This window comes from Corapipo altera, unplaced genomic scaffold, assembly GCF_003945725.1.
Source record: "Corapipo altera isolate COAL_440 unplaced genomic scaffold, ASM394572v1 65, whole genome shotgun sequence".
NCBI lineage: Eukaryota > Metazoa > Chordata > Aves > Passeriformes > Pipridae > Corapipo > Corapipo altera.
The window spans coordinates 11553102-11578866 of record NW_020884891.1 but is presented as its reverse complement, the minus strand read 5'-3'; the positions used below and the strand labels follow the sequence as shown (position 1 = coordinate 11578866).

Genomic DNA, 25765 nt, shown 5'->3' with positions numbered 1-25765 from the left:
CGTCTCCTCCAGCAGCTGCTGGCAGAGTCGTTCCTTCATTTAGAAGTTTCCAGCTGAAGGCAGATTTAAGTGCTGAGCCTAAAAATCCTTAAACAAGGAGTTGAAACTGACAGAAGTCTCACTGCCATGAAAAATAAACAAGCAAACTCTATTTAGAAATCAGTGCCAGGTTTTCCAGTCTCTGTATTCTCTTATGTCTCTGTTAGGAGAAACCTAGAGTTTTACATTGTTCATCTAGTAAAGGTGGAAATCAAATGTCCATTTTCTATCACCAAAACATGCACCTTTGTATTCCTTATTAATGTACTTTCTTATCTTAATTCTCAGCTTTCTTTTCCTAATCCTGTTCTACCCTGGGGAAGTTATAATGTCCACTGGTCATATGGCTTATTTATTTGCCAGTGTTTCACACTAATGTGAGTGACTGCAGATGAGACAGAATAGAAGGGCAGTACTGGTGTGTGCCCCACTTGGCCGGTGGTGGGAAGGCAGCGGTGTGATCTCTGGCACACTGACACTTCCTGACACTGGTCCTAGGGGATGGTCCTGCATGCACATTCGTTTTCCTGCTACTATTTTAACTCTGTTGATGTAGTGATCCCTGGTGAAGATAAGCCATAGAAAAATTTATCCTTGTCTTAATTAACAAGTAAATGCTTATTTGAAAACAAACATAGGCAAGCCCTAAAGAGATGTGAGAGAAAGAGAAATAAATGAGATCAGAAAAGGATTACTGTAGGATTTAGCCTTTGTGCTCTTAATTGAAAAACTTAAATGAAAAGTTTCTCTAAGTGAATCTGGGCTCCAGTTCAGCACTAACCTGAGAGTTATCTTTGTTGTTCAAAACAGGACTGTCATAGATCTGTTTTAGTTGCAAAACAACATTGTGAGATCTAGTACTGTATAGAATGTGCAGGTGGGAAGAAAGCTACTAAAATAATCAGGAAAGTTTTGGAAGAGCTTTCATTTCAGGTGTGAAGTTGTCACCTGGTGGAGTCAATGCAAGGAAGGACCTCTAGTTAAGTAATAATTGGTCATCTAAGGCTGTTACCCCACCCTCTTAATGTCAGAGGTCTGGTGCACCTGTTGGGTGCTGGGTGTGTATGTATATTCACTTCAGTGTCACGAGATACTCACAGAATCCAAAGCTATTTTATGGATGACTTAAAAAAAAGATAATTAACATTCTCTTGCTGTATTTGGCTTCTGAATAAGCATTCAATCTGTAGAAGAGCCCAGCTAAATGGTTTTGAAGAAAAATGGCAGTTATCTAAGGTGTCAGCCGAGGCTGTAGTGGCACTCAGGGAACAGTTCCCTCTGCCATTGCCAGTTTTTCATCAGATATTGTCATGTTTGAACAGACCCAGTGCACTTCAAACTGTCATTGCTTCTCACTCTCAGTACTGCTTTACTTGAGGGCAGCACTGGTTCAGGTGACTGTTCTCAAATTGCACCATCTGGGATTTAGTGCAGTTCTGCAGTTCAGATGCTTTAGGGTTCTTACAAACACCCTACACTGCAGAATTCCTTGTTGTGACGTGGAAAGGCCTGCTCTGAAGATTATTCAGAGATTGTTTTATGAATTGGAAAAAAATACAGCTAACTAGAAGTTACCCTTTAGAAAACATATTTTCAACATTTAACATTAAATAGAATACAACACTAGTATAGTTTAAATTCTTTAATACTAGCATAGAGTAATTTAATTCTGAGGATTTACAGAATAATAAGGAAATATTAATAAGGACAGTATAAGGAGTTTCCTGTTACTTGACCAAACTCATTCTATGAATGGGTTTAAGAAAAAAGTTTGTGAATGATGAAAAAAAATTACACTGGATACGGAACATAACATTTTTATAAGTTCATAGGATCCTAACCTCATTTTTAACCTACTGACAGCTCTGCATCTCTGATTCAATATAATAAAAATCTTTTTCCTAATTTGATCAGCAGAATAGTTGCATTCTGCCCACAGAGCATGCTAATTTTTGATGTTAGTGATCACTTACAGTGTTGCTTTCTGGATGTACTCAGTTGCTATGCTGTTTTCAATATACATTTTTAATTACTGCTAAATAATTTAAAATTTCTGCTTTTGTAGCCCGACTGGATCCCACGTGGAGTGGTGTAAACAGCTGATAGCTGCGACCATTTCAAGTCAGATTTCAGGGTCTGTCCCATCAGAAGGTGTGTCCAGAGACTACAGGGTAAGTGGCTTGAGGAATACATTGATTTGTTTAAGATAAAAAAGTGAATGATCAGGAGAGTCCTTGCTGTCTTGATTAGCAGGTGGTAAGTACCTGAGTGATCACTGAATGTTTCAGAACTAGAAACATCTCATTATGCGCAGGAGCCCTTTGAATCTGCTTTGTGTTTTCCTCCACATTTGGAATAGTGGCATTGAAGTCCACAGAATAATAGTTAACAGAGAGGTGAAAGGAAAATTAAACAGTCAGTGTTTTGCTTAATATGCCAAAAGTGAGTTTTCTTTTGATTACTATATAATAAAATTGGTAGGGCAGATTAACAGTTACAGGTTGAAATGGTTTCTAGTATGTGTCATTCAGAGTACAGAATTGAGCTCTCCAGATTTCACAAAAAATAAATGCATGTCTTTGCTACTGTGCAGAGAACATAAATGACTATCATTTTTCATGGGGTTTCAGCAGAGACAGATAATTTAACATCAAACAAACAAACAAGTCACCTTTTTCATTCCCTCCCAGCAACTTTGTTGTCACTGAAGTAATGACTGCAGTGTGGTTTACCTGACAGTTCCATTATGCTTTTGTGCCCCTGTTCTTTCACGCTCACTGGCCGTTCTCCCCATGCAGCCAGTCAACTGAACTGTCAGGAGTGGAGCAGGGGCAGTTTTTCTTCTCTCAACAAAAGTCCCTCATGTTTCAATTCTCTTTAAGAAGCCCAAGCTGCTTCTTCTAGATCCCTTTTCCTCCCTAGATTTGAAACAGTTTTATGGTCTTCTTGCAGAATGGCCAGAGGAAGATTTTATCTTTTTTTTTCGTTTAGGTTTTTTTGGTTTAGCTGGATTTTAATTCTGATATGCTCTGTGATTACAAAGTTTGTTGTCCGGAAACAGCATATTTTGGATTCAGTGACAGCAGGTGAGATTCAGCCCAAGCCTGAAGATAAGTCCACAAAATGTCTTGGACTACAGCCTGCTTAAAAGTTTACCTCATGGAGTTTCAGACTCTTGGCACAGTCGGCAGCTTATGGAGCTCAGCTCCTGAATGCTACAACAGATAAATTGCAAATGCTTACTCCAGGTCAAGGCTAATCTTTGATAAAACACCCTGGGAAACGTTGCATTGCAGCTGTTGATGTTGTATCCAAGTTGATCCAAGTGTGTAAGCTTGGTGTTCAGTTTATCTCTGAGTTTGAATGCATTCCTCTCGAATAAAGAGCACTTTTTAATTCTCAATAACCTCCTTCTCTGTACCAAACTCATCTTGGATATTTTTTAACAGGAATAAATCTTTTAAGGCCTAATTAAAATTCTGCTTCATTCTCTGTTTCCTAGGAATGAAAGAAAATAATATAAGCCTGATGGTTTAAATTCAGATTTTTTTTGTGAATAAATTGTATTTGGAATCATTGCATTCCTGTGGTTTGAAATCCCATATTTGTATATAACTTCATTGAATTCTTTATCCTGGAATGTCTTTAGTTATGTTCAGGACCAGTATCTTAAGAAGCAGTGTCTGTGCTTTAGCAGAGGGTTTCTTTTGCACTTAGCTTCTACAGAAGTTCAGTGATACCAATAGTTGCTTAATCAGTACCTCTAACAGGTTGGGTTTATTCCTTGTTGCTGTGGAATTCACATATAAAAAGTCAATGCCCAGATATAACTCAAATTTCCTTTGAGATGTATTTCCCTTTTGATGCACACTGGTCACCTTCCTGGGTCTTCATTAGCTTTGGTTACCTTGAATTGCTGCATTTAGAGACTATTTTACAACTCAGAACTTTCAGTTTGGGCCAGATGTGTGTGTTTGTTTCTGGAACTGGTCAGGAAGTTCTGTTGCTTTCTGCTGGATTTACCAGGAACTCCCTGCTTTATTCTTTCTTCCATCCTTTCTTTTAAAGTTTAAATGAATATATTTGTAAAAACAGTAAATATATCGATTCTTGTATCTAATGGTGTTACTCACATTAGTCTGTGTGACTTAACTTACCAGAATGTAATTTAGGGGAGGGGGGAATCAAAGGGTGGCAAAGGGGCAGTTAATGGAATGGTCAGAACTGGAGAGCATTGGGCGAGAGCTCTTGCTTGCTGAACCCTTCAGCAACATGTTCTCACTCTTAGTTTGGGCTCTGCTCTGTGTGTCTTCTCCCATGCACACTCTGCCTGCAGTGTGTTCTTCACTGAGGGGCTCATGTAAATGAAAATAACTTAGATTGTAGTGACTGACTACAGACACCTTCAGAAGTAAGCTGAGAAGAGTTGTCCCTGTCCTGTTTTGCCATTTGAATCCACAAGGTACAGTGGTTATACTTCATGGCTGTTAATGCAGGCTTATTGTCTTCTACCTAGAAGGATTACCAGGCTCTTTCTTCTCTTCTCACAGTAGCACATTGTAGCTGCATAAAAGGGTGATTAGGAATGAATGTTCCCAAAGAGGCTGACGTTTGTTGCATCACTGAAATTTAAGTGTCTGAGATTTTTTTTTTTTAGACCAAAACAATCCTGCAAATGAGAATTACTGGTTCTGCGTAGTTTTGTTCTTTCAAAATCTGTCTATAATGTTTGAGAGTAGAGTTCTCTTGAAAATCTGATGAAATAAGATGTTTAGCAAATCAAATCTGTGTGTTTCACTGGATAACATTTTATATTTTAACTAACAGGTGTACAGGAGGCCGGTTATACGGGTAAGATTACCTTCGGCGAGCAGTAAACGGCCTCCTACCTGTTTGTCTTTTGTGCTGTGTGAGAGCTTGGTGTGTCAAGCGTTCCTCTTTACACCATTAATGGGTTTTATGAACCAGTCAGACCATTTTGCTATGCAGTGCAACAGCTTCTTCGTCATAGAAATGCTTTATATACGTTACAATGTTTTCGTGAGCAATAAAAGTCAATGTGTAAGAGAGCAGTATTTTAAAATTATGTTATGAATGTGCGATACTAACTTCAGTTTTATTACATTAATTTTGACAAAATGGATGCTTGAAACTGAGGTTTACATGCTTTGGACTGCAGAGTACTGTGTTAGCAGCTCTAACATGTCTATGCTAAAGAATACCAGTGGTAAAAGCATTACGTCTGTGTCTGTCCTCTTTAAATAAGTTCCAAATTCATGTTTGCCTTTGTATGTGTTTTACCTCAGTTGTTACCAAGCTGTAGAGGATTGAAAGTTAGGCTTGGAGTTAGACACTAGTGCAACGACCTGCGTCTTTCTAATGGTAATTTTGAGACTAGGTCTTGCCCATTGTTCACTGAAGATATAAAAAGGGCATGCCTTGTTTTCTTGCTCCTCTTTCTCAGTATCACTTATGGAGTGAGAAATGATCTGAGTAGAGTTCTGACATTGTTCATGAAATGTGTCGAGCACTTTTATTCAAACAAAGACCCCTTGTTCAGTCTGAAACCAAGACATGAAGTCTGAATGATTTCTTTTTCTCATCTGTTGTTTACATATTTGAAAATGATGTGTTTAGTCCAATCATACAAATCCACAAGTTGATTTCCTTTTTCTTTTGAATAGATAGCTCTTGAAGTAATTGGTCTGACTTGAGTAACAAAAATTGGGTTTGTTCAGTGGTTCATAGTTCTTTGTAAAGGCTTTGATCTTTGAATGGTCTGCTGTGCTTCTCTGTCTTTCATTTATTTAAAATCTTTTGGTGTATTTGCTCCTTGTCCTATTGGTTTTTTCCCAGAAATCACAATATCTACTTTGATTTCAGAAACAACATAATTATGACATTAAATTTAAGTAATTGCTATTTAATAGAATTGCACCCATAACTAAATGTTAGTAGTCCTTTATAATTTGAAAGAGTTTTTTAATTGCTTACAACTTTTTAAACTCATGTACAGTTCAAATTATCTGAACATATCTGAAGTCCTTCTTCTAAGTTGTTCTTTCTTGAGGGTTCTGTAAAAATACTGTAAAAAGAAAACTTGACTTTAGCAAACATTTGTAAATTTAGACTGAGGCTGATTTTACAGTCTGACCAAGCGAGACGTTCTTTGCATATGAACTGGGGATAATAGACTGTCATGAGCACAACTTCTCTCCAGTTAATAAAAAAAGAAGACAGAAGAGCATTTTTGGCTGAATGTATTAAAACAATTCCTTCATCTGACCTGATGCCATTTGTGCTTCTCTCTGGCGTGCACAGGGACCTTATGTTTATTAAAGAAATTTAATTAATATTCAAGATTTGCTGCCAAATGATGCAAAAATAAATTAACATGAAAATGTGAATTGTTTGCATATTTTGCTAGGAGGAGTAATTTTAACTTCTGTAAAGTTACTGACCAAGTTTCAAGTAACACCATAGAAGTTACTGGAAAAAATATGTAAAACCATAAAGCTGAGAGTTCAATTAAAACACGTTTTACACAGTAAAGCATTTTTAAAGTGTCTAGATAGATCTGTTTGATGTCAACCTATTTTTTCTGTGAAAGGTTGCATGAGATTTCCCATAATGCTACCATTGCAAGCTGTACTCAATTTCTTCTATTGATAAGCATGTGGCATACTTGAAATTAATTTTCTTCACTGTAAGGTTGTTTGTCTTAAAAAGACAGTACGTACTTTCATGTTCTTATCTACCAACACTGAGTCTTTTGTGAAAAAGGGAGTGAATTTTTCATTTTGTGTTGTGCCAAATAACAATTAAAGGATGGTGCTAATAGCTTGGATTCCTTTCTGTGGAAAGTTGTGTGCCCAGAGTGGAAGATTTTGAAAAGCTAAACTGGAGTTAAAGTATGTGCTGTCTTTTTAAGGAAATTGAAAAAAGGGAAACAAAAAAAAAAAAAAAGAGGAGATTCTGTCCTTTCACCTGTTGTCTGCATTTTTTTTGCTGTTACTTCTCTCTTGCCCTACTGCTGCCTCATGCAAAGCAGGAGATTCAGGATGGACACAATGGCTATCATTCTGAAGCAGAACCTGATCAGGTGGCAAGTTTTACTCATCTTTCATTCATTAACTGTGTAGCAAGGTACTATATATTAGTACTCATACAGTGCATACAAATCTTATATTTCTCATGCAAGAGAATCCCTAAAGAAACATTTAGTGTGTAAATGGTTATGTTCTGGAGTGAGTTTTCAGGTAAAGTCATGTAGTCTAAAATGTAATACTGCAGGTAAGCCCCATCTCACAGAGCACATCCATCCTCAACTTGTAAGCACTGGCTAATTCTCTACACATTATTTTTTATGGCTAGGTGCTGAATGTAAAATTCTTTTAGTTTCCAAGGAAGTCTAAAGCCAGAGATCATTCGAAGTATTTTTAGAAATTATTCTAAATGAGGGCTTGGGGTAGTTTGGAAGCAGACAGATCCTGCCATTTCTGTGTATGTGGGTCAGAGCTGCAAGACAAAGGGAGAGTTACTTGTTTGCTGTAACGTAGCCCATTGTATTTATTCTTCATTGAGGATGTAGAAAATAGAAACCTTAATGTCTCCTAATTTTGACCTGAGAGAGATCACTTTCTCACATGGTCCTTAAAAGTCCCACAAACCCTTTTATTCTTAATTAAAATCCTTAGTACATTTTAAATCTTAACTGCCAACAAAGGACCCGAAGGATTAATCTTGTATAATTCAGGAATGAAGCCATTTACCTAAAAGAAAATTTATGGAACTAACGCTTATTTTAAAATTGCTAATTGCTGTATTTTGTTATTAATTCTTAATCTGACCTTCTGGATCCAAAATTGCTATAATGAACCTATTCCATAATCTGTGGCACTCTCAGTAGGGTGTTGATTGAAATAGAGCATCATAGGGTGCACAGACTTTTTGCTATCAAAAACACAAAGTTAAAATGTTAAATAAATAAAGTTTCTACCATATAAGTCTTTCAGATGAAAATACTCAAATATTAAATGAACAACATTAAGATTAAAAAAAAAAAATTAAAAAAGAGCTTTAAAATGTTCTCAAGTAGATAAAATACCCAAAATAATACCTGCATTTAGCAAAAGACTAACAAATTATTAATTACAAATTTAGGCTGATCTTATTGTTCATATTTTTGTATGCTATATGTAGCTAGCATGTGAAACTAATTGTTGCATAAAAGCTTTGTTACTAATATGTTACTAACGTGCATGTCTGAGTAATATTTATAATACCAAGTTTCGTGTTTGTTCCTTTTTTTTTTTAACTGTGATACTGTTTAGTACAGTTGTGCCTGGTAGAAAAAGACCCACTTCTTGTGTTCCAGTAATCTGGTAGTAAAAGCACTTTGCATCAAAATGTATCGATGTGGTGCAGATGGAAAGTGAGATTTACTCCTGACTTTGGGTTTCTGCCAGGCACTGCGGGATGGAAACAAACTGGCACAGATGGAAGAGGCTCCACTTTTTCCTGGAGAATCAATCAAAGTTATCGGTAAGAGCACTACTGAGTGCTACACTGAATACTATTAAATTGCTAGTTTATCTGTTTAAGAACAGAATATTATTTCCTTTTGACTTCTCTTATTTAGTTTAATGCCACTTTAGATTAGCTGATTAGATGTGGATTTCTTTTCTTTGTCTTTTAAATTCAAATGCAAGAAGGAGAAGTCAGTTCCAGAGGATGACTTGCTCTGTATAGATAAATCTTTTTTTCAAAGGATAGTCTGTTCCACAGAGGTGTATGGGTTGTATTTCTGCTTGGGGATGCCAAGGATACTTGGTAAATTCAAAATTGTGATAGAAAGGAAGATGAAGTTATGGAAAACTTTAGTTTCTATTTCCTAATGAGATTTATTTCATTTTGGCCTGTGACAGCAAGCTCTGCATGGGCAGTGCAGTACTTGTCTAGAAAACAACACTAACCAATAAAAGTGAAAATTAAGACATGGGCATATAACTGAATTATTTGGAGGTCAGTTGTGTATGGGTCAGTAAGTGCCCCTTTGGATGCTCTCCCTGGGGTTGGTGGGGGTGCTTGACAGCTCAGGGCAGGGACCAGAGAATGCCTGCAGGGTGCTGGTTACCTGCCTGCCCTCCCTGCAGCCCTGCTGGTGAGCCCAGCCCTGGGTAGGTGCTGAGCAGCAGTGGGACAGAGGAATTTGATTGCTGAGATAAAGACAACTCTTTCAGTCCTGACAGCCTCTGAAGGAACTGCAGGCTTTCCTATAGAGGTCAAGCATCAAAATCCTAAGGAGCTGCCAAAACCTTGCTATTTACAAATAGAAATTGTTTTGGAACAAATGTCTGTAATTGTAAAACAAAGCTTTAATTGGTCTGTTTTCCAGCTAAGGACGTTATGTACATCTGTCCATTTATGGGAGCAGTCAGTGGGACACTCACAGTGACGGACTTCAGAATGTTTATCAAAAGTGTTGAGAGGGTAAGACTTCACTGTCCATCTGCCTGTTGTTTTGGGTAGGAATGTTGCTGAAGTAGATTTCAGAAAGTGACATGTTCAGTGTAAGTGAAGAATGATGTTTCTCAGCAGTCCATTAAGAGGGAATTATTGTTGGTTGTAATGAAACAACCTAATGTAATAAAATTCATTTATTTCATATACAAATTTCAGGATCCACCTTTTGTTGTCGATGTTCCCCTCGGAGTCATAAGTAGGGTTGAAAAAATTGGAGTACAGAGCCATGGAGACTACTCGTGTGGTATAGAAATAGTTTGCAAGGTAAGGCATGGTAGAGATTTATTAATATTAAAGTACTTTCATTTCTTTTTTCTGTAGAAAGAATCTGCCAACCCATGTGCTGGTTTTCTGTCTGATCAGTTCCCTATATTTGAACCCTTCTTCATTTAGATAATATATTTCAATTCCTCTTAGGATACTTGCTGTCTTAGACACTTCTACCTTTTGTGTCAAGAGTGAATTCAAAGGAAAAGTGGCTATTTTTATACCTAACAACTGTAGTGACAGTCCTTATCTAACATAAACGCTTACAGAATTCTCTTCCAGTGTGGGTTAGGTGACATCAGTGACTTAGTGCTGCATATATACCTTCCTTCAATCAAATTTCTTATAACTGCCTTTTTTATTTATTTATCTATCATAGACTAAAATAGTGTAACTTACTGTTGACAGGATATGAGAAATTTGCGGCTGGCCTGTAAACAGGAAGAGCAGAACAGATTGGAGATCTTTGAGAACATTGTCACACGAGCATTTCCTGTTTCTAACGGGCTGGTGAGTCTTAAGCTGGAGAGGAGGCTGTCACTGGCCTCTTGGTGGAAAGTGTAGGGGAGGAAATGCAAGGCCTGTATAGCAAACTTTGAAATGTTGATTCATAAAATCTGCTGCAGAGTGGGCAGGGTGCTCTGACCGTGTTTCCTTTTTTGCATTAATTCATAAAACATTATGCTGTGTTCTGCTACTGGTGAAGTTAGTTAATTTGTACATAGCCCTTGAGATCTAGATTTGCCTGTTGTTCCTGTTTAAAAATATATATGTATTAACTCTTTATTTTCTGCAGTAGATAATTCAGTCTAGAACTTCTGTCTGAAACAACAAATAGGTACAATTAGTCTTATTATTAGTTAGGTGCAGAATTCTATTTCATTTGCTTGTGTGGATAAGGAACTGGTTGGGAGGCAGGAAAACAATTTCCTCATCCTGGCATTGCCACTGATGTGTTCTGCTATCAGAGGCAGATAACTTCAACTCTCTCTGTTTCCTATCTTGATTTTGTTAATTTTAGGCTTGTATTTGATGCAGGAAACTGTTTTTCATCTTCTTACTAGCTCACTGTTGTTCAGTCTTGACTGAAATGTTTAAGAGGTTTAGAAGTGTTAGATTTGAAATATTGGAATGTTCACTGTTTTGGAGCTTATTGTGCATACAACCCATCAGGCAGCAATTTATAACTTTGCTTTGTTGTCTTTAGCCTCTTTTTGCATTCAGCTATAAAGAAAAGTTTGCTGTTAATGGCTGGAAAGTGTATGATCCAATGGCAGAATATAAGAGGCAGGTAAGTTATAGAAATATTTGGTGTATTTTTTTTCCTGCATCTCCCCCAGAGCCATTTAAGCAATAAAAAAAAAATTACAGAAAACTCAACATTTTCAGCTCTCGCTACATACAGAAACTGTCTACATCTCATGTATAGATAATAAAATGCAAGTGGCCTGACTTTATTATCTATCTCATAGATAATAAAATGCAAGTGGCCTGACTTTGAGTGTGTTGAGCACCTGCTAAAATTGATGGAGATAACAGGTGCTGAGTACTTGAGCAAATTGTTCTAACTTAACATGGTTCTTAAACCCTCATTTTCCAAGTGCTGTTTCTACAAAATACAGACTTTATAAAAAATTCAGTTTGAATAAGCAGCATTGAGCAGAAGAGTAACTGTAGTTCTTCAGTGTAAATCTGTATTTTCCCAGTTGCAAAAGTGTTTTTATTTCGCTATATGATCACTTTTTACCTGAGTGTGCAGCCTAACCAAATGGTTATTTTGCACATCAGTTTTAAAGATATAAGTAGGAAAGGCTTTCAGTGTACTGGTTTATGATTCAGTATGAAGACCTAAGTTTATAGCTTATTCAGAACAAAAATGTGGGCATGCCTATTTTTAAAAAGTACATAGCATATGAAAATTTTCATTGCCCCTAACCCCAGATATGTAAAGGTCTAACCTGAAAAATACAAAACTGTTTTGCTTTCATACAGGGATTGCCCAATGAGAGTTGGAAAATATCCAAAATTAACAGCACCTATGAGCTTTGTGATACATATCCTGCTGTTCTTGTTGTGCCAACCAGTGTAAAGGACGATGACCTCTCAAAAGTGGCAGCATTTAGAGCAAAAGGCAGAGTTCCAGTAAGTGAAACTTCTACAAGGAGATATAAGTGCTTTAATAATTGATAGCTTATAAGAAATTATCAGAGTTCCTTTAGACTTTATAAATTAACAGTGGGATGGCTTCCTTCCTGGAAGGGGACAGGGGGAAGCAAAGAAAGAAGAATTAGGCTCAATGGGTTTAGAGCTGAAGAGAGCAACTCAACTGTGAGTTCAATTGCGCGATTATTGTGCTCTGTAGTAAGGTTTTTGTTTGAGTTAACACTTCTAGGCCACAGTGGTATCTGGTGCTAAGGCACACATTAGCATGGTTCTGATTTGGAGTAGAATGAGTTACAGCCATAGTGCTTTGCTTGAGAATAGACAAGATGTGCAGGTAGCATAAGAACCCCTTAAAAACATCACCATCCAATATATTTAATGCTGTAGATCTGCTTAGCAAGGCAACAGGTCCACAGACTTACACAAGGAAGTGGTTTTTCTTCCTCCGTTGCTTTTTTTTTCCCCTAATTAATAAGATGCAGTAGTAGCCTTAGTTGCTATTGGAAATAAAAGCTAAGATGTTTGGAACCACTTTGTGTTTCAAGCTCAGCTTTGGATGAGCAGTCAGTGCTAGCGTGCTGTCAATATGAGTTTGCGTCAGCCTGTCCTTAAATCTGCATTTGTTGATTTGCCAGGAAATAATGCCATGTGGTGAGTGTGAATTGCCTAATTGCATTCTCAGCCTGCTGCTTTTATAGTAATGTGGTAAACTAAAATAGTTTTCTTTTATTCCAGGTGTTATCCTGGATTCATCCTGAGAGCCAAGCAACAATAACACGATGCAGTCAGCCATCAGTAGGCCCAAATGATAAGCGCTGCAAAGAAGATGAAAAATACTTGCAGACAATAATGGATGCCAATGCTCAGTCTCATAAACTTATCATCTTTGATGCCAGACAGAATAGTGTTGCAGATACAAACAAGGTAGGTTGGGAGCATAACCAGCATTAGTAGATATATCTTTATTACAAGGCTGGAGATCGAGTAAGAGATGAGGATGTGGAGAACATGATGCTGAAAACTGATAAGAAAAGGTCTCTGAAGAGGGCAGGGGAAGGAAGGTAACTTGCTTGTAGCATTTTGGAAAGGCTGTCAGGCAGCATGAAGATATAGCTGAGAAATTATGCAGTAAAGCTCACAGAAGACCAGAGGTTTCATTAGTAAAGAGGGGAAGGTACATGGATGTCTTATCATTCTAACTTATTACAATTAGAATTTCTTTGACCTAAAGGAAAAAGTACTCTGGTTTTTTTAGAAAAACAGAAGCCAAAAGTCTGCTTATATGTTTTTGTTAGGGCTGAAATAATCTCTCAGCAAATGCTAAAACCTGACCAAAGTAACTCTCTCAACCTTATACTGAAGTCCTGTGCATGTTCTTTTCTTTGTCTGTTTTTGCTTTTTGAATGACAGGCAAAAGGTGGAGGATACGAAAGTGAAAGTGCCTACCCAAATGCAGAGCTGGTCTTCCTGGAAATTCACAATATCCATGTAATGAGAGAATCCCTGCGGAAACTTAAAGAAATCGTTTATCCTACCATTGATGACACTCGGTGGTTATCAAACCTGGACTCCACACATTGGCTGGAATACATAAGGGTAAGATGCTTTTGATGTAAAAAATCAATTGCTTTGTTGAACCATCTTTTTAACTTGCATTTCTGAAAATGTTACTACATGGTCACTTTGAGTGCAGCATTTTAAGCATTCCATAATGACTTTGTATTTCCAGATTTATGTATTGGTAGATAATGAGTTAATTCCTGATAGCACAGTGTCGTATTTACTGTTGGACAGTGTTTTATTTTCTCGAGAAGGAATGTTTGTGAGCAGTTCAGGGTTATCCCTGTTTTTTGGAAGAATGCCCTGGGAATTTCAGATTATGTTTGAGCAACGGCCAAAAGGTCTTGACTGTGGATTCTAAAGTCTTTCCCTCCTTCCCTCCTTCAGTGCAATGTTACTGTTCTTGTGATGGGCACCTACATTTCCTTGGGCTGTTTATAGTCAGTGCTCTATCGAGTTATCATCTACTCTATCATTTAACATAATACTTAAATAAATCACTACCACACTCAATTTCACTAACCTTTGAAATTATTTTAAAGTAGATTATTTCATTACCACATTCACTCCCCTGTTTATGATGAATATGGATGGATTGTAATTTATTTTATTAGCAGCTGGCTCAAATGTCACTCATGCAAAACATGTTTGGGATTGTTCATTAGTTTTGCACTGTTAAGTAGTGCCTGCTGACAGCTGCAGGAGAACCAGTAGAGGGAGCAAACAGAAAATTAAGAGTCAAATTTAATAATATTTTGGGAAGAGTTTAATTTTCTTGTTCTCTTGAATTTTAACAATTTCAAACACCACAAACTGCAGCCTGATTTCTTAAAAGCTGCCATTCCTGCATGAGCAGTCTTGATAGTATCTCCCTGGGCTTTTATCCAGGAATTCCTTGCCTTCCTTGCCTTTTGACTTGGCTTGCAATAGCACAGCTTTACTCTTAACACATCTACTGTTCTTTAGGCTCAGACCAGTGTGACTGTGTCCCAGTTTAATACAATACATTACTGGAAATTCAATTTCCTACCCTCGGGCACTGACAGCACTTCAGAGATGGTTGAGGAGTGTCTGGGGAGGCACCAGGAACGGCCTCTGTGTGAAGGCAGTAGTAACAGGAGTAGAGTTACTTGGTGCTTTTTGCACACCCAGGGTGTTTCCTTATGCCCCCCAGGATATTTTCTGTCTTTCAGGGTTGAGCTTAATTATTTTTAAATCAGTTCTCATTTTCTAAGCCAATCCAAAGCCAGTTATTCATTAGGAGCCCTAAGTGAAATGGTTACTAAGTTTTGAAACATCTATAAAGGATAATAATAGTTTGTAGTGGAAGCTGTTTTCTAAAGGCTTTTGTCCAAAGTTGAATAAAGTGCTTTACCTACTCCACACATATTTGCTTAACTAATAGTAGCTCTGCTTTCTGTCTCCTCTTCTCTGCTTATTGCCTGTGTCTGTTCTGTCCTTTATTTCCAGCTGTACTCCTTCAGAGGTACCTGTGTTCTCTTTAGGAAAATTTAGAGCAAGTGATTGCATACCCGTATGTTATATAGATTGTTATTAGTTTTCTGCTTTTATTGAAGACCAAATTACTTTAATATTTGCACTTTTTTAGTTCAGTAGAGCTTTGTAACTGAAGTAATCAGCAATTAACTTGTTCAGGCCATATAGGCACTTCGGTATTGTTTCTTGGTATTTTCATCCTGGCATCCTTCAGTTTTACAATAAAAGATATGCTCAGTGAAAGATACAATCAATGAAAATTGTCTCTAAAGCTTGCTTCTTGAAATAATTTGAAGACTGGTTTTGTGCACATCTTCTCCAGCAGATACTGGCTTTCCTACTTCCCAGAAGATGGTTTTGCATGTCTGTGAAGGGAAAAGTGCAAGTATTTAGCAAGATTCCATTTTCTGATGTTGGAATGCAGAATAGGAATTTCTCCTGTGGTCCTATTTTTAGTGGTTGGGTTTTTTTCCCACATATTTTTCAGTGCTGCGATGGGTCATGTTAGAGACAAATCCTCACAAGAGAGAGTTTATTTAAGTTTAAAAAAAGCCTAGAGGGTGGCATCAGAGAACAAGAGTGGCGGGTTTTTTAGTGGGGAGAAGAATAACAAGTTCACACAGGTGATCTCAGTCCTGTGCCATCTCTGTCCTTTGCTCTCAAACATGCTCCTGAATCCAGGATATTGATGGTCTGTTCAGGGGCTGAATGTGACATATACTCCATACACCAGCAAATCAGAACAGACTCACAGCCACGGGCTTCTGGTTTGTTTGGGTTGTGTTTTGATTCAGATTAGCTGGATGGTTTGTCCCTTTCTCTAAACTCAGTAGTTTCAGTTGAACTGAAAATGGAGGAAGAAAGAGCGATTGATTAATGTGAAATGGACTTTGAAAACACTGAACTTTCAGCCTTTGGAATAGATTACAGTATTTTTGTCTTTTCATCATAATACAGAACATCAATTAATTTAGAGAAGGGATTCCCAGATTCCTTTGTTATGTGCTGCTAATAAGGGAGAGCTGCTGTTAAGAACTCTCTCCTGGACAACAGAGTGCACACAGCTTTTGTACCTCTAGGAGTATGCATGACTCCATTTGGAAACCTCTAATTTAAAGCAATGTCATTAGGATGATTACGTAACTAATATGAAATTTTAAAAACATAATGACTTTAAAGGTATAAAATTATACCTTTTTTTTGCAGAGTTTTGGTTAGCATTTAATGTGCTTGTTTCTTGAATTTTGTTTGTTGAAGATGCTTCTTGCCGGAGCAGTGAGAATTGCAGATAAAATCGAATCTGGTAAAACCTCTGTGGTGGTTCACTGCAGCGACGGCTGGGACCGAACTGCACAGCTCACTGCACTGGCCATGCTCATGCTGGACAGCTATTACAGAACCATCAAGGGGTTTGAAGTTCTTGTAGAGAAAGAATGGATAAGTTTTGGACACCGATTTGCAATGGTAAGCTGGAAGGTTTAGTGTGGAATTTGTCACCTTCAGTGCTTTTATTTTGAGTAGCATGTTTTCTCACTGTGCTCTGCTGCATTTTGGTTATTATCTCTGGTGCCCTTCTTTTAATGGTCTGAGTGTGTCAGAGAATTGTGACCTGATCATTTTTAATGGGAAATCTCTATGTGAGGTATAATAATAAAGTAAATGAAAGTGAAGTGGCTTGAACACGATGGTTAAAAAAAGCCACATGGCTTTTGTATGAGGAAGAGGGATTGTAACACATTGCTTCATCTCCAGCCAGCTTACGAATGGAGTAACAAGGAAAACAGTTAAGGTGTCTAGAAGGTAAAATTGCTGGAACCATTACTCTGATTTAAGGTTGAAGTGTTTATTTTAACACGTGGGCTAGTGGGGAATTAGAATAAATTGTTGTGACATTCTGTGGGCTCTAACTCTAAGATGGTTTAGCAGAAATGACATGTGATTATGGCAGGTGGATATGGAATAATCACTGTTTCAGTACATTTAAAGCAAATGTCTACCAGTTTTACCCACTGGTAGAAATCAGTGGCTATGCAGTAGAAGATGGGGAAACACAGCTTTGTTGACCAAGGGCCTCTCCAGCTCTGCTCCGCAGCAGATGCATGTCTATAAGTGAATACTGGGATGTGTCTTTAGTAGTTGGATAATACAGGTTTGTGTTATGGAAGATTTGCTTGTCTTGTTCACCTCTGGAACATATTTAAGAGTTGCTGGACTTTACAGTGTTGGGAGGGTACTGTAAACACCCCAGACTGAAATGAAGTGTGCTCTGACTTTCAGCGAGTAGGACACGGGGATGATGATCATGCGGATGCTGACAGATCTCCCATTTTCCTTCAGTTCATCGACTGTGTTTGGCAAATGACAAAGCAGGTAAGATGCTTAAGAGAGTATTTCTATGAGGTTTCAGTCTTTATCTTGCAAATGTAATTCATGTAGGAGAACACATTCCTTTGCAGTAGCGTGTTTGCCGAAGTTGGTTGTGCTGTGGCTGCACTGTGCACACAGAGGGAAAATTTCTGCTCAGAAGTGAAGTACGAGGAGATAGAGCAGAAGTGTTGTCTTGAGACCAAAATACCAGCAATTCTTTTTGTTTAAAATAGGCTTTTGGAGGATTCCTTGATTACATGAATGAGGGTTATTGATAAATGATACAAATGATACAAATGATTTGCATTGCATGTTCACTGGTGGAGTAAATGTTCATATGGATTTATATTGTCCTTAAGAAAAAGGAAAAATCCAGGCTGATTGTGAACTGAGGGCAGGAGAGAGTTCTTCTGTATATATCTCAAATGTAGATGTTTTCAGTGTTATACAGACAGTACAGTGTTTCTAACACACAAGCCTATTCTCTGGTAAGTTTTCTTACTTCCACCGCTGCTTTTACCTCTGGACCAGGGGAGATGTTTGAAATTAGTGATACTTAAGATACCAAAATATTGAGCTTCTCATTTTTGTTCTGAAAAGTTAAATTATTGAATGGATTTAGCCATCATTTTTCTGAGCTTCTATATTTCTGTTCTTTAATGGGGTTACTGAAGTAGGTGGTCCACATGAAGGCTTTATTTCCAAGTGAATTAGAAGTGCTTGGTGCTTGACTCTTTTTTTTTTTCTTTTTTTTTTCTTCCCCCTTTCTCTTTTTTTTTTTTTTTTCCCTTTTTTTTCTCCTGGAAGCTAACATAGGTCTGTGCTGTTATAGTAAAAGCTGTTAGTATAGTATGTGATTTGTTCTGAAGAGAGAAGGGTAACAATCTGGTTCTGTATGATCCTAGCACTTCCAGGTATGTTACATTAATCTTGTTCTGAACATGGTTCTTAAAACCTTACACCATAGTTTCCAAAACTTGTATTCAAAACAGTTATCTTTGGTGCTTTATGAGAGTTCCCTGCTGGTACACTGGGCCTTTGTCCAGGCTGTCTTGTAAACTTTCTCTTTCTATATATCTGTGTTTCAGCATTAATGTGCTGCTTAGTATGGCTGGAGAAAATAAATGTAAAGTTCTGTCCCTCTTTCAGAGGAAAGCTAATAACAATAGCAGAGAGAAGCAGTTCTAAACACCTGGTAGGAACAAAAGTCCTCTGGGGAGTTCCTTAATTGAGATCAGACTCTTCTATTTTTGTGATCTCCCTTGCTGCCTCTTATTTCTTGCTATAAACAGTTTAGTTCCCTCTAGCTTAAAAAACAGAAAGGGATGGGGGCAGGGGGAGAATCTGTGAAACATTTTGCCAATACCACATCTGTTCAAAACCTGAATCCAGAAACTGTTCTGAAATTCATGGACACCAGTGGCATTGAAAAATCATTAGTTACACAGGGAAAGATAGATAACATGGTTCTTGAACAGTTCCTGCCTACTTATTTCTATTTTTTAGTTGACTTGAACACCTAGAGAAGAGATGTGAAGACTGTGATTACTTTGACACGGGCTTTTGAAAAGCAGGATTCTATTTTATCCTTGTGTAGATAGATCACTTGCTCACTAAACAGTGGTAGTTTCATGCTTTAGAATTCATGGTAAACATATGTGAAATGTTCCAAAGCCCAAATAAGTGTTAATGGCTGCATGAGGGTGTAAAGGCTCGAGTTTGGGCATGGGCTCAAAGCAAGCAAATTTGCCCTTTTGGGTTCTAAGAGTCACATTCTTAAAACAGTTGACTTAATACAGTGAGAGAATCTCTAACTTCCCACTAAGATACAAATTTCCAGACAGCTTCAGACAATGAAATTTAATCTTTGACAGCCTTATATTTTCCCTTGGTTTTATGGTCTTTGTGACACACAAATACAATAACAGAGAACTTGAGAGCAAGTACATTGACATCAGATTTTAATAAAAAAACATATGGTGAAGTGATTTCCCTCCTCTGTTAGTAAATTCTGGTGATTTTAAATAGCAGATGTCAAATTGGAAAGGCCACATGTGAGCTGATGAAATACTGATGCCCTGTTAAAAATGAAACAGAACTGTAAAATTTGCATGTAGCACTGCAGCATCAGTTGTAACTTTCTACCTTTCGTGCACAGAACCCTCACAGGAGGAAAGGTCTGTTTAAAGTTGCCAGCTTCATCCTGTTTGTAACTGGGTGTCAGCTGTTGCTGGAGATGCATTAGATGCATTTTTCACTGGATTCAGCAGTGCACTCTGTGTTCAGTATCCAGTCCGTTCTGCAAAGTGCTTCAATGTGAAATGTAACTGTAGCACAGAACGAGTTCATTGATTAACAAACAAGTTTATTTTGCATGTCTCTGAATCAAATGCCACTTGGCATCACCAGACTTAACAAGAGAATTCCTTTTTTTAAGTACCTCCTTTACAAAAACCCCTAACAACTCCAGCAGCATCAAGTGGCAGATTTTAATGACCCGTGTGTTTTCTCACAATTAGTGGATTTGACAAGAAGTAAATTTTCATTTGGGGAATTTTTCCACCTGAATCTTCAAACAGACACTAATGGGCTTGGAACTACAGAGGAAGGCATTTTTAGGTCAGTGATTTTTCAGCAGCAGTAATAGAAGCTTTACAGTCTTGATACATCAGCTCCAACAGTACAACTCTTGTATCCAAAGACAGGCCTTCAATAAAGTGCTATCACTTATTAAAAAATTAGTTGGAGTGCAACCACTGATGTATGGAATTTTGAATATGCTTCACTGGGTTGGAATAGTGGCCATGTCGGCATCCGTCTGATTAGTATGGACCTGTCACAGCACAGAACCCTGATGTGACAAGGCTCATTTAATGCTTTCAGTTAAAGAGGGTCCCTTTAGGAGAGGCTTTGTCTTCAAAGTTTTTTCCAAATATCATTTTGATGCTTTGCAAATTATTTTTGCTCTCTGTATCTGATTGCTGCTTTGGGCTGGACACAGCAGATTGGGGTCTCAGACCCCACTCGATTTTCTCCTGACTGGGTTTGGCACACCTGCTTGTCAAGTTCTGTTCATGCTTATTTAAAATCATGGCTGTTTTGGTAACATCCTTGTTTTCTAATTAAGTTCCAGCACGATTTCCTAGAGAGAAGGAAGTGCTGTAACTAATAACTTTTGAACATGACTGGAAAAGAGAATTTGATAATCTTAAGTTCCTCTGTGTTTTCTGAAAACAAGTGGTTGGGAGGTGAAAACAACCCGTGATTTGTGAGAGAACCCCTAGTGTGAGCTGTGCTGGTGAACAGTGTGCAATCTGTAACAGAGTCAGAAGAAGGAAGGTTTCCATTCACTTTCTGAGTAATGATGTTGATAATTCCCTTACTCAAAATTTTCAGTCAAAAGTTGGTATATATTAGCTTGGAAAGGGAATGTTTTTACAATGTTTGACTTAAATAAATCTTCTTTTAATAGAACATTGTTTAAAACTTAGATCTTTCTGGGTTTAATACAAGCACACCCATTGTGTGTTATTCAGCTCTTTACTTTCAACATGAATAAACATTTGCCTTTCATAAATCACAGATGACACTGAAGAGGAATTTCTGGATCAGCTAGTTCACCCACAGTCCCAATTGCTGTGTTATTACTTCTAGTTATACTTACTGTCTTCATTTATTTAAAGTAGCTCTTGAGTCACTTGCCAAGGTGTTCAGTATTCTTCAGTGTCAAATAACAGAAACCAGTCCTCTGCATTTCTCTGTATAGCAAGAAATTCTGCCTCATGACTCTGTAGCTTTGCCTCTTAGACTTCTATAAAGATTTAGTCCTTTAGTGGGAATGAAAAAACTTTGTTTAGTTTGTCTTGAAAATTAGTCTCTTATAACATTCTCTTTCGTGTTAATGAGAGAAATGCTACTTCTTAAGTTTTCCTTTAGTCTTCTCAATTTTTTATTCTTCTAAATGTCTATCATTCCATATCTGTGTTTGCAACCCTTGTCATACTGAACACAAAGTTATTTTAACACATCAAGCCACGTGTAGTCCGGTTATAAAATTTGATTGCAGAAGGACTTTTTCTATCTGAATGGTTACCAGCCCATGCAGTTTGCAGTGATTTCTTCCTTTATGCTTCTTAGAGCGCTACAGATTAAAAGAAACATTTTGAGTGTTTTCAGATTTCTAGCTCTTTTTCCTAGAATGTATCAGGTAACCTCTGCTTGTGAATAAAATACCTAATGGTGCTCAGGGGAATAACAGTTCTTTCATTTCAGATGTACAGGATTTACTTTCCAGTACAAAAGGAGAGGGATTAAAGGCTTATTGTATATGGCTGGTACTAAACTCAAGGGGTGAAATGGAGAAAAGTAACTTACTTGGGTAGAAAGTTAAAGACAAATTTTAAATATATGTTAAGCACAATGTATCTGCAGCAGTCTTTATTATCTAATTCATGCCATGTTAGAAAAGGAAATAACTCTAAAATGCCATCATCTTGTTGTTTCTTTTTTTCTTTTTTTTTTTTTTCCAGAAAATGTTCTCTTGTCTTTTAACAAGAGATAAAAAGTATATATTCGAGGATTTGCAGTGAGAACAGAATACTGTTAGAGCATCTTAAAATGGATTGCTTTGTATCACCAGTTTCACACTAGCTAATGCTTGTACTCTAGTATACTTGGATAACGAATGTAAAGTTTGTCTCTGAGAAGTATTTATAAAGAAGTACATAGGTGGAATGTATTGCAGTGAGAGTTACTGAAATTCCTGAGTTTTCCTTGAAATAATCTCTAAATAATAAGAAAAAAACTCTTACTTGGTTATTTCTTATGTCTGAGTTTCTTCCTTTTTATATTGCTTAAAATAAAGTTTAAAGTAATTTTGCCAATTTTTTTATTTCAGTTTCCTGCAGCCTTTGAATTCAACGAGTTATTTTTGATCACCATTCTGGATCACCTTTACAGTTGTCTCTTTGGTACTTTCTTATGCAACTGTGAAAAAGAGAGATTAAAAGAGGTAAATAGTTAGTGTTATGCACATTCTTAGTTTGCTGATTTTATAAAAGAATGCTTAGAATACAAGAGCTAAGAACATTTGAGCTGTGGGTTTGGGATACATTTGTCACATAGTCTTAAAAGACAATTTGCACATGAAATTTTCTTGGTATGAGAAATATGTACTGAATGCCCTGCTATTAAATGAGGTGGCACTTATGTTTCTTTAGTTATTATCTGTTCAGGGGGTTGAGGGTTTTAGTAAGTTGTCTTGCAGGTATTTTTAGCCAACATACACAGTTATAAATAACAGTAATTATCAAATCATATTAGCATTTCTTTCACTATTTCCAAAGGAACTCTTAACACTGACTTTACAGGTCACTTTAGGACATAGAAGTTATGGTTGAAGACTACAGAAATTTAAATTATCTAAATGAAATGAAATTAAGTGAGTGAAATAGTATAGGTTTGTGGGGACAAAAATTAAAATGTTGTTAATATTCCAAGTACACTTTTGCTTACTTCTGGCTTTGTTGTTTTAATACTTCATATTTTCTAAAGCAAGTTGCAATTCCTTACTACATTCAGCTTTGCTGTTTTCTTGTGGTTTGTCTCTGCTGCTTCTGTAGGGGAAAAGTTGCATGTAAATTCCACAAGATGGAGCTGAATAACATGTTCTCAGCAAATGCAGTGTTTCCAGGCAGCTTTTTTTCATAAATGAATAGTCAGATGTAATTCTCAATAAAGAAATGCAATTTAAGACACAGCAGTAGTAGAAACACATGCTTTACAATGCTGAAGGAGTGTAAAATTGCAAGATGAATCTGATCCAAGCTCAGGTTTACAATCTTTGATCTAACCATTATTATGCTGGTTAAATTTAGGGTAATACAACTTTCAGAAGTGCAAATAAAGGTAAAATAGGCAATTTAAAGCATAGTATCAATTGGTAGGAGCAAGTAGTATGACTGGGAAAATTGAGTAATTATTTTTCACAGGTGCTGTTTTGGATCTTCTAAACGACTGATCTCTTCACTGATTCTTCTTGTCAAAACCAGTTTATTTTTTTTGTTTGTTTAGTTGGTGAGTGTGTAGCCATATCTTTAAGTGGCTGTAAACATTGCTGTAAATTATAAGCAGTACAAGTTGCTTTTGCTCATCTGGACTTAGTGTCTCTGAAAATAATATCAGTCTCCTTTCTCTGTTAGCCTTGGACCAGCATAAGTGTTCAAATGTTTTCCTAAAGTTTTAAGGCTGTTTAATGATCAGCTACTGAAGTGTTCTCAGTCATCTTGCAATTTTCTAGTAGATAAGGTAAATTTCACAGGCAGAATTACTGATATATAGACATTAACGTCATACTTCAAGTTTTTGTAATCCACGTAATTAATTTTTTTACTATTTTTTTTTTTGTCCACCAGGAGGTGAGCACCAGGACTGTATCACTGTGGTCCTACATAAACAGCCAGTTAGAGGAGTTCACAAATCCTTTCTATGTGAACTATGAAAACCACGTCCTGTATCCTGTTGCCAGTCTGAACCATTTGGAACTGTGGGTGAACTACTACGTCAGGTGGAACCCGAGGATGCGGCCTCAGGTGTGAGCTTTCACGTGTCTTTTATGTTTTAGGGAAGATCACAGAGATTAAGAGAAATTACTGGCTTTTGTAGTGTTGAATGCAGCATTTAATTTCAAAAGTGCTCGTCTGTTGCATGTATTTCAGCTGATAGGGGAAAAGGTGATTGTGTCAAAGAAGATGCAGGATGTGTTCAAAATTGGAAAAAGGAAGTTTTCATTCGAGTCACCAGTAGAATAGGGAGTTACAGTATTACTGTATTGGCTTGTGAAAGGTAACAGATTAACAGTCTTTGTCGTCAGAAGATTACTTTTATACCACTTCTGTGATACTTTGTAACCCTTTTTAATACTTTTATTGCCCTTAACCTTCTTGTAGAGTTTTGCGTACCTTTGTTTTTAATCATGTTTTGCCCTTTACCAACGATGACATAAAATATAGCAGCAGTTTCTGAAAGAATTGGAGTATATACTGGCTCATTTTGCAGGCTTTCTAAACTTAGCACCACATAGATGCTTGTTTTCAATTGACCTTTGCGATTTCAAGCTGGCATACTAAAGATTAAACACTCACTATACACGCTCCTTGATTCATCCAGTTTTTGTTCTCTAAATCTCGTCAGACAAATACTCCATATGCTCTCATGCTTAGAAGTCTGAAGGAAGAACATTCAGATTTTGTCACAGCCGTAATATATCTGAGAGTGCTACACCATCTCTTTATTAAGGTAACATTCCGAGGTACCCCCCAGCATATTATGATAAATTACCTGTATTAAATGGCTGCCTGAAAGCTGCTTTCATCTTGGAGTGTTAGAATGAGATGTGAGTTTCAGATTTATTAGACACCCACCAGTCAGAGGCTGTTGTAAAAGATGGTGTTCCAAGGTAGATTTCAAGGACAGTACACTGGTCCTGGAAAAGTCTGGATTAGTTACCTTCTCACTGAGGTGTTTCCTCTGAGCTGCTTTGTTTCTCTTAACTCGTTAAAACTTTGAAAGATCGCGTATTTTAAGTTTTATAATTTTTAAAGTAAAATTGTCAACTGCTTTTTAGCAAAATAACATCTTTCCTTTAGCCTGTTTGCCGAACACCATTTTGGGTGGTTTATGCATATTTTAGTGTAACTGACTGCAGCAGTGTCAGTTTATTACTTGTGTTTGATTGAGCTCTGTAGGCCCTGAGAGCAAGCAGTCTTTGTAAACACACACATGAAAGCTAGTCCTGGTCTGGAAGAGATGGGGAAGAGATGACATGAGAAGATATCAGAGCTGTCATCTGCTTAGTGGCAAGCCCTGCTCGCTGTCCTGTCAGAGAGCACTCTGCAGGCACTTTGGCACGTGGGACCCAGTGGTCTTCACTGGTCTGTGAGAGCAGGTCCCTCAGATCAGCAGCTGAAGGTAATAAAATGTGATGGTCCTGGTAACTGCCTTAGCTTCACTACCACGTGTTTTTCTTGAAGTACTTATACAACTGTTTCAACTTTTTAGTTCTACCACATAAGCTTTGTCTTGTGGAGATACATCATTCCTTTCCTCTTGTCCCTGGCCTGAATTTATGTGATATTTATGACAAATATTTGGAAGTGTTTCCCATCTACTTGGATAAATTTGCTGCAGAAATTACACTTTTTGATGCAGAATTGCGGTCTAATTACGAAAGCACAAACTCATACAAGCAAGTAAATAAGCTGCCTTCATAATCACAATATACTAAGTGTGCTTTCCTCTGTGTTTCCATTGTCTGATGTCACACCCTGTTAACTGATTCAGTAACATT

The 25765-nt window shown here is 37.3% G+C and overlaps 1 protein-coding gene across 4 annotated transcripts in view; it reads left to right on the top strand.

Moving 5' to 3' along the window:
• The first annotated feature begins 2083 nt into the window (after nucleotides 1–2083).
• MTMR1 (myotubularin related protein 1) overlaps nucleotides 2084–25765 on the top strand; it is a 35476-nt gene continuing 11794 nt past the window's right edge. The window contains exons 1-15 of one of the 4 annotated variants that reach the window (XM_027645366.1): nucleotides 2098–2210; nucleotides 4867–4890; nucleotides 7091–7141; nucleotides 8508–8583; nucleotides 9437–9531; nucleotides 9721–9828; nucleotides 10240–10341; nucleotides 11039–11122; nucleotides 11824–11973; nucleotides 12730–12918; nucleotides 13405–13590; nucleotides 16309–16515; nucleotides 17329–17421; nucleotides 22316–22429; nucleotides 23832–24008. In XM_027645366.1, coding sequence (XP_027501167.1) covers nucleotides 8538–8583; nucleotides 9437–9531; nucleotides 9721–9828; nucleotides 10240–10341; nucleotides 11039–11122; nucleotides 11824–11973; nucleotides 12730–12918; nucleotides 13405–13590; nucleotides 16309–16515; nucleotides 17329–17421; nucleotides 22316–22429; nucleotides 23832–24008 — 1551 coding nt within the window. In that variant the 5' untranslated portion in view covers nucleotides 2098–2210; nucleotides 4867–4890; nucleotides 7091–7141; nucleotides 8508–8537. Of the gene's footprint in view, nucleotides 2211–4866; nucleotides 4891–7090; nucleotides 7142–8507; nucleotides 8584–9436; nucleotides 9532–9720; nucleotides 9829–10239; nucleotides 10342–11038; nucleotides 11123–11823; nucleotides 11974–12729; nucleotides 12919–13404; nucleotides 13591–16308; nucleotides 16516–17328; nucleotides 17422–22315; nucleotides 22430–23831; nucleotides 24009–25765 lie in introns of all 4 variants that reach the window. The other 3 variants (XM_027645367.1, XM_027645368.1, XM_027645365.1) reach the window with 3 other exon arrangements.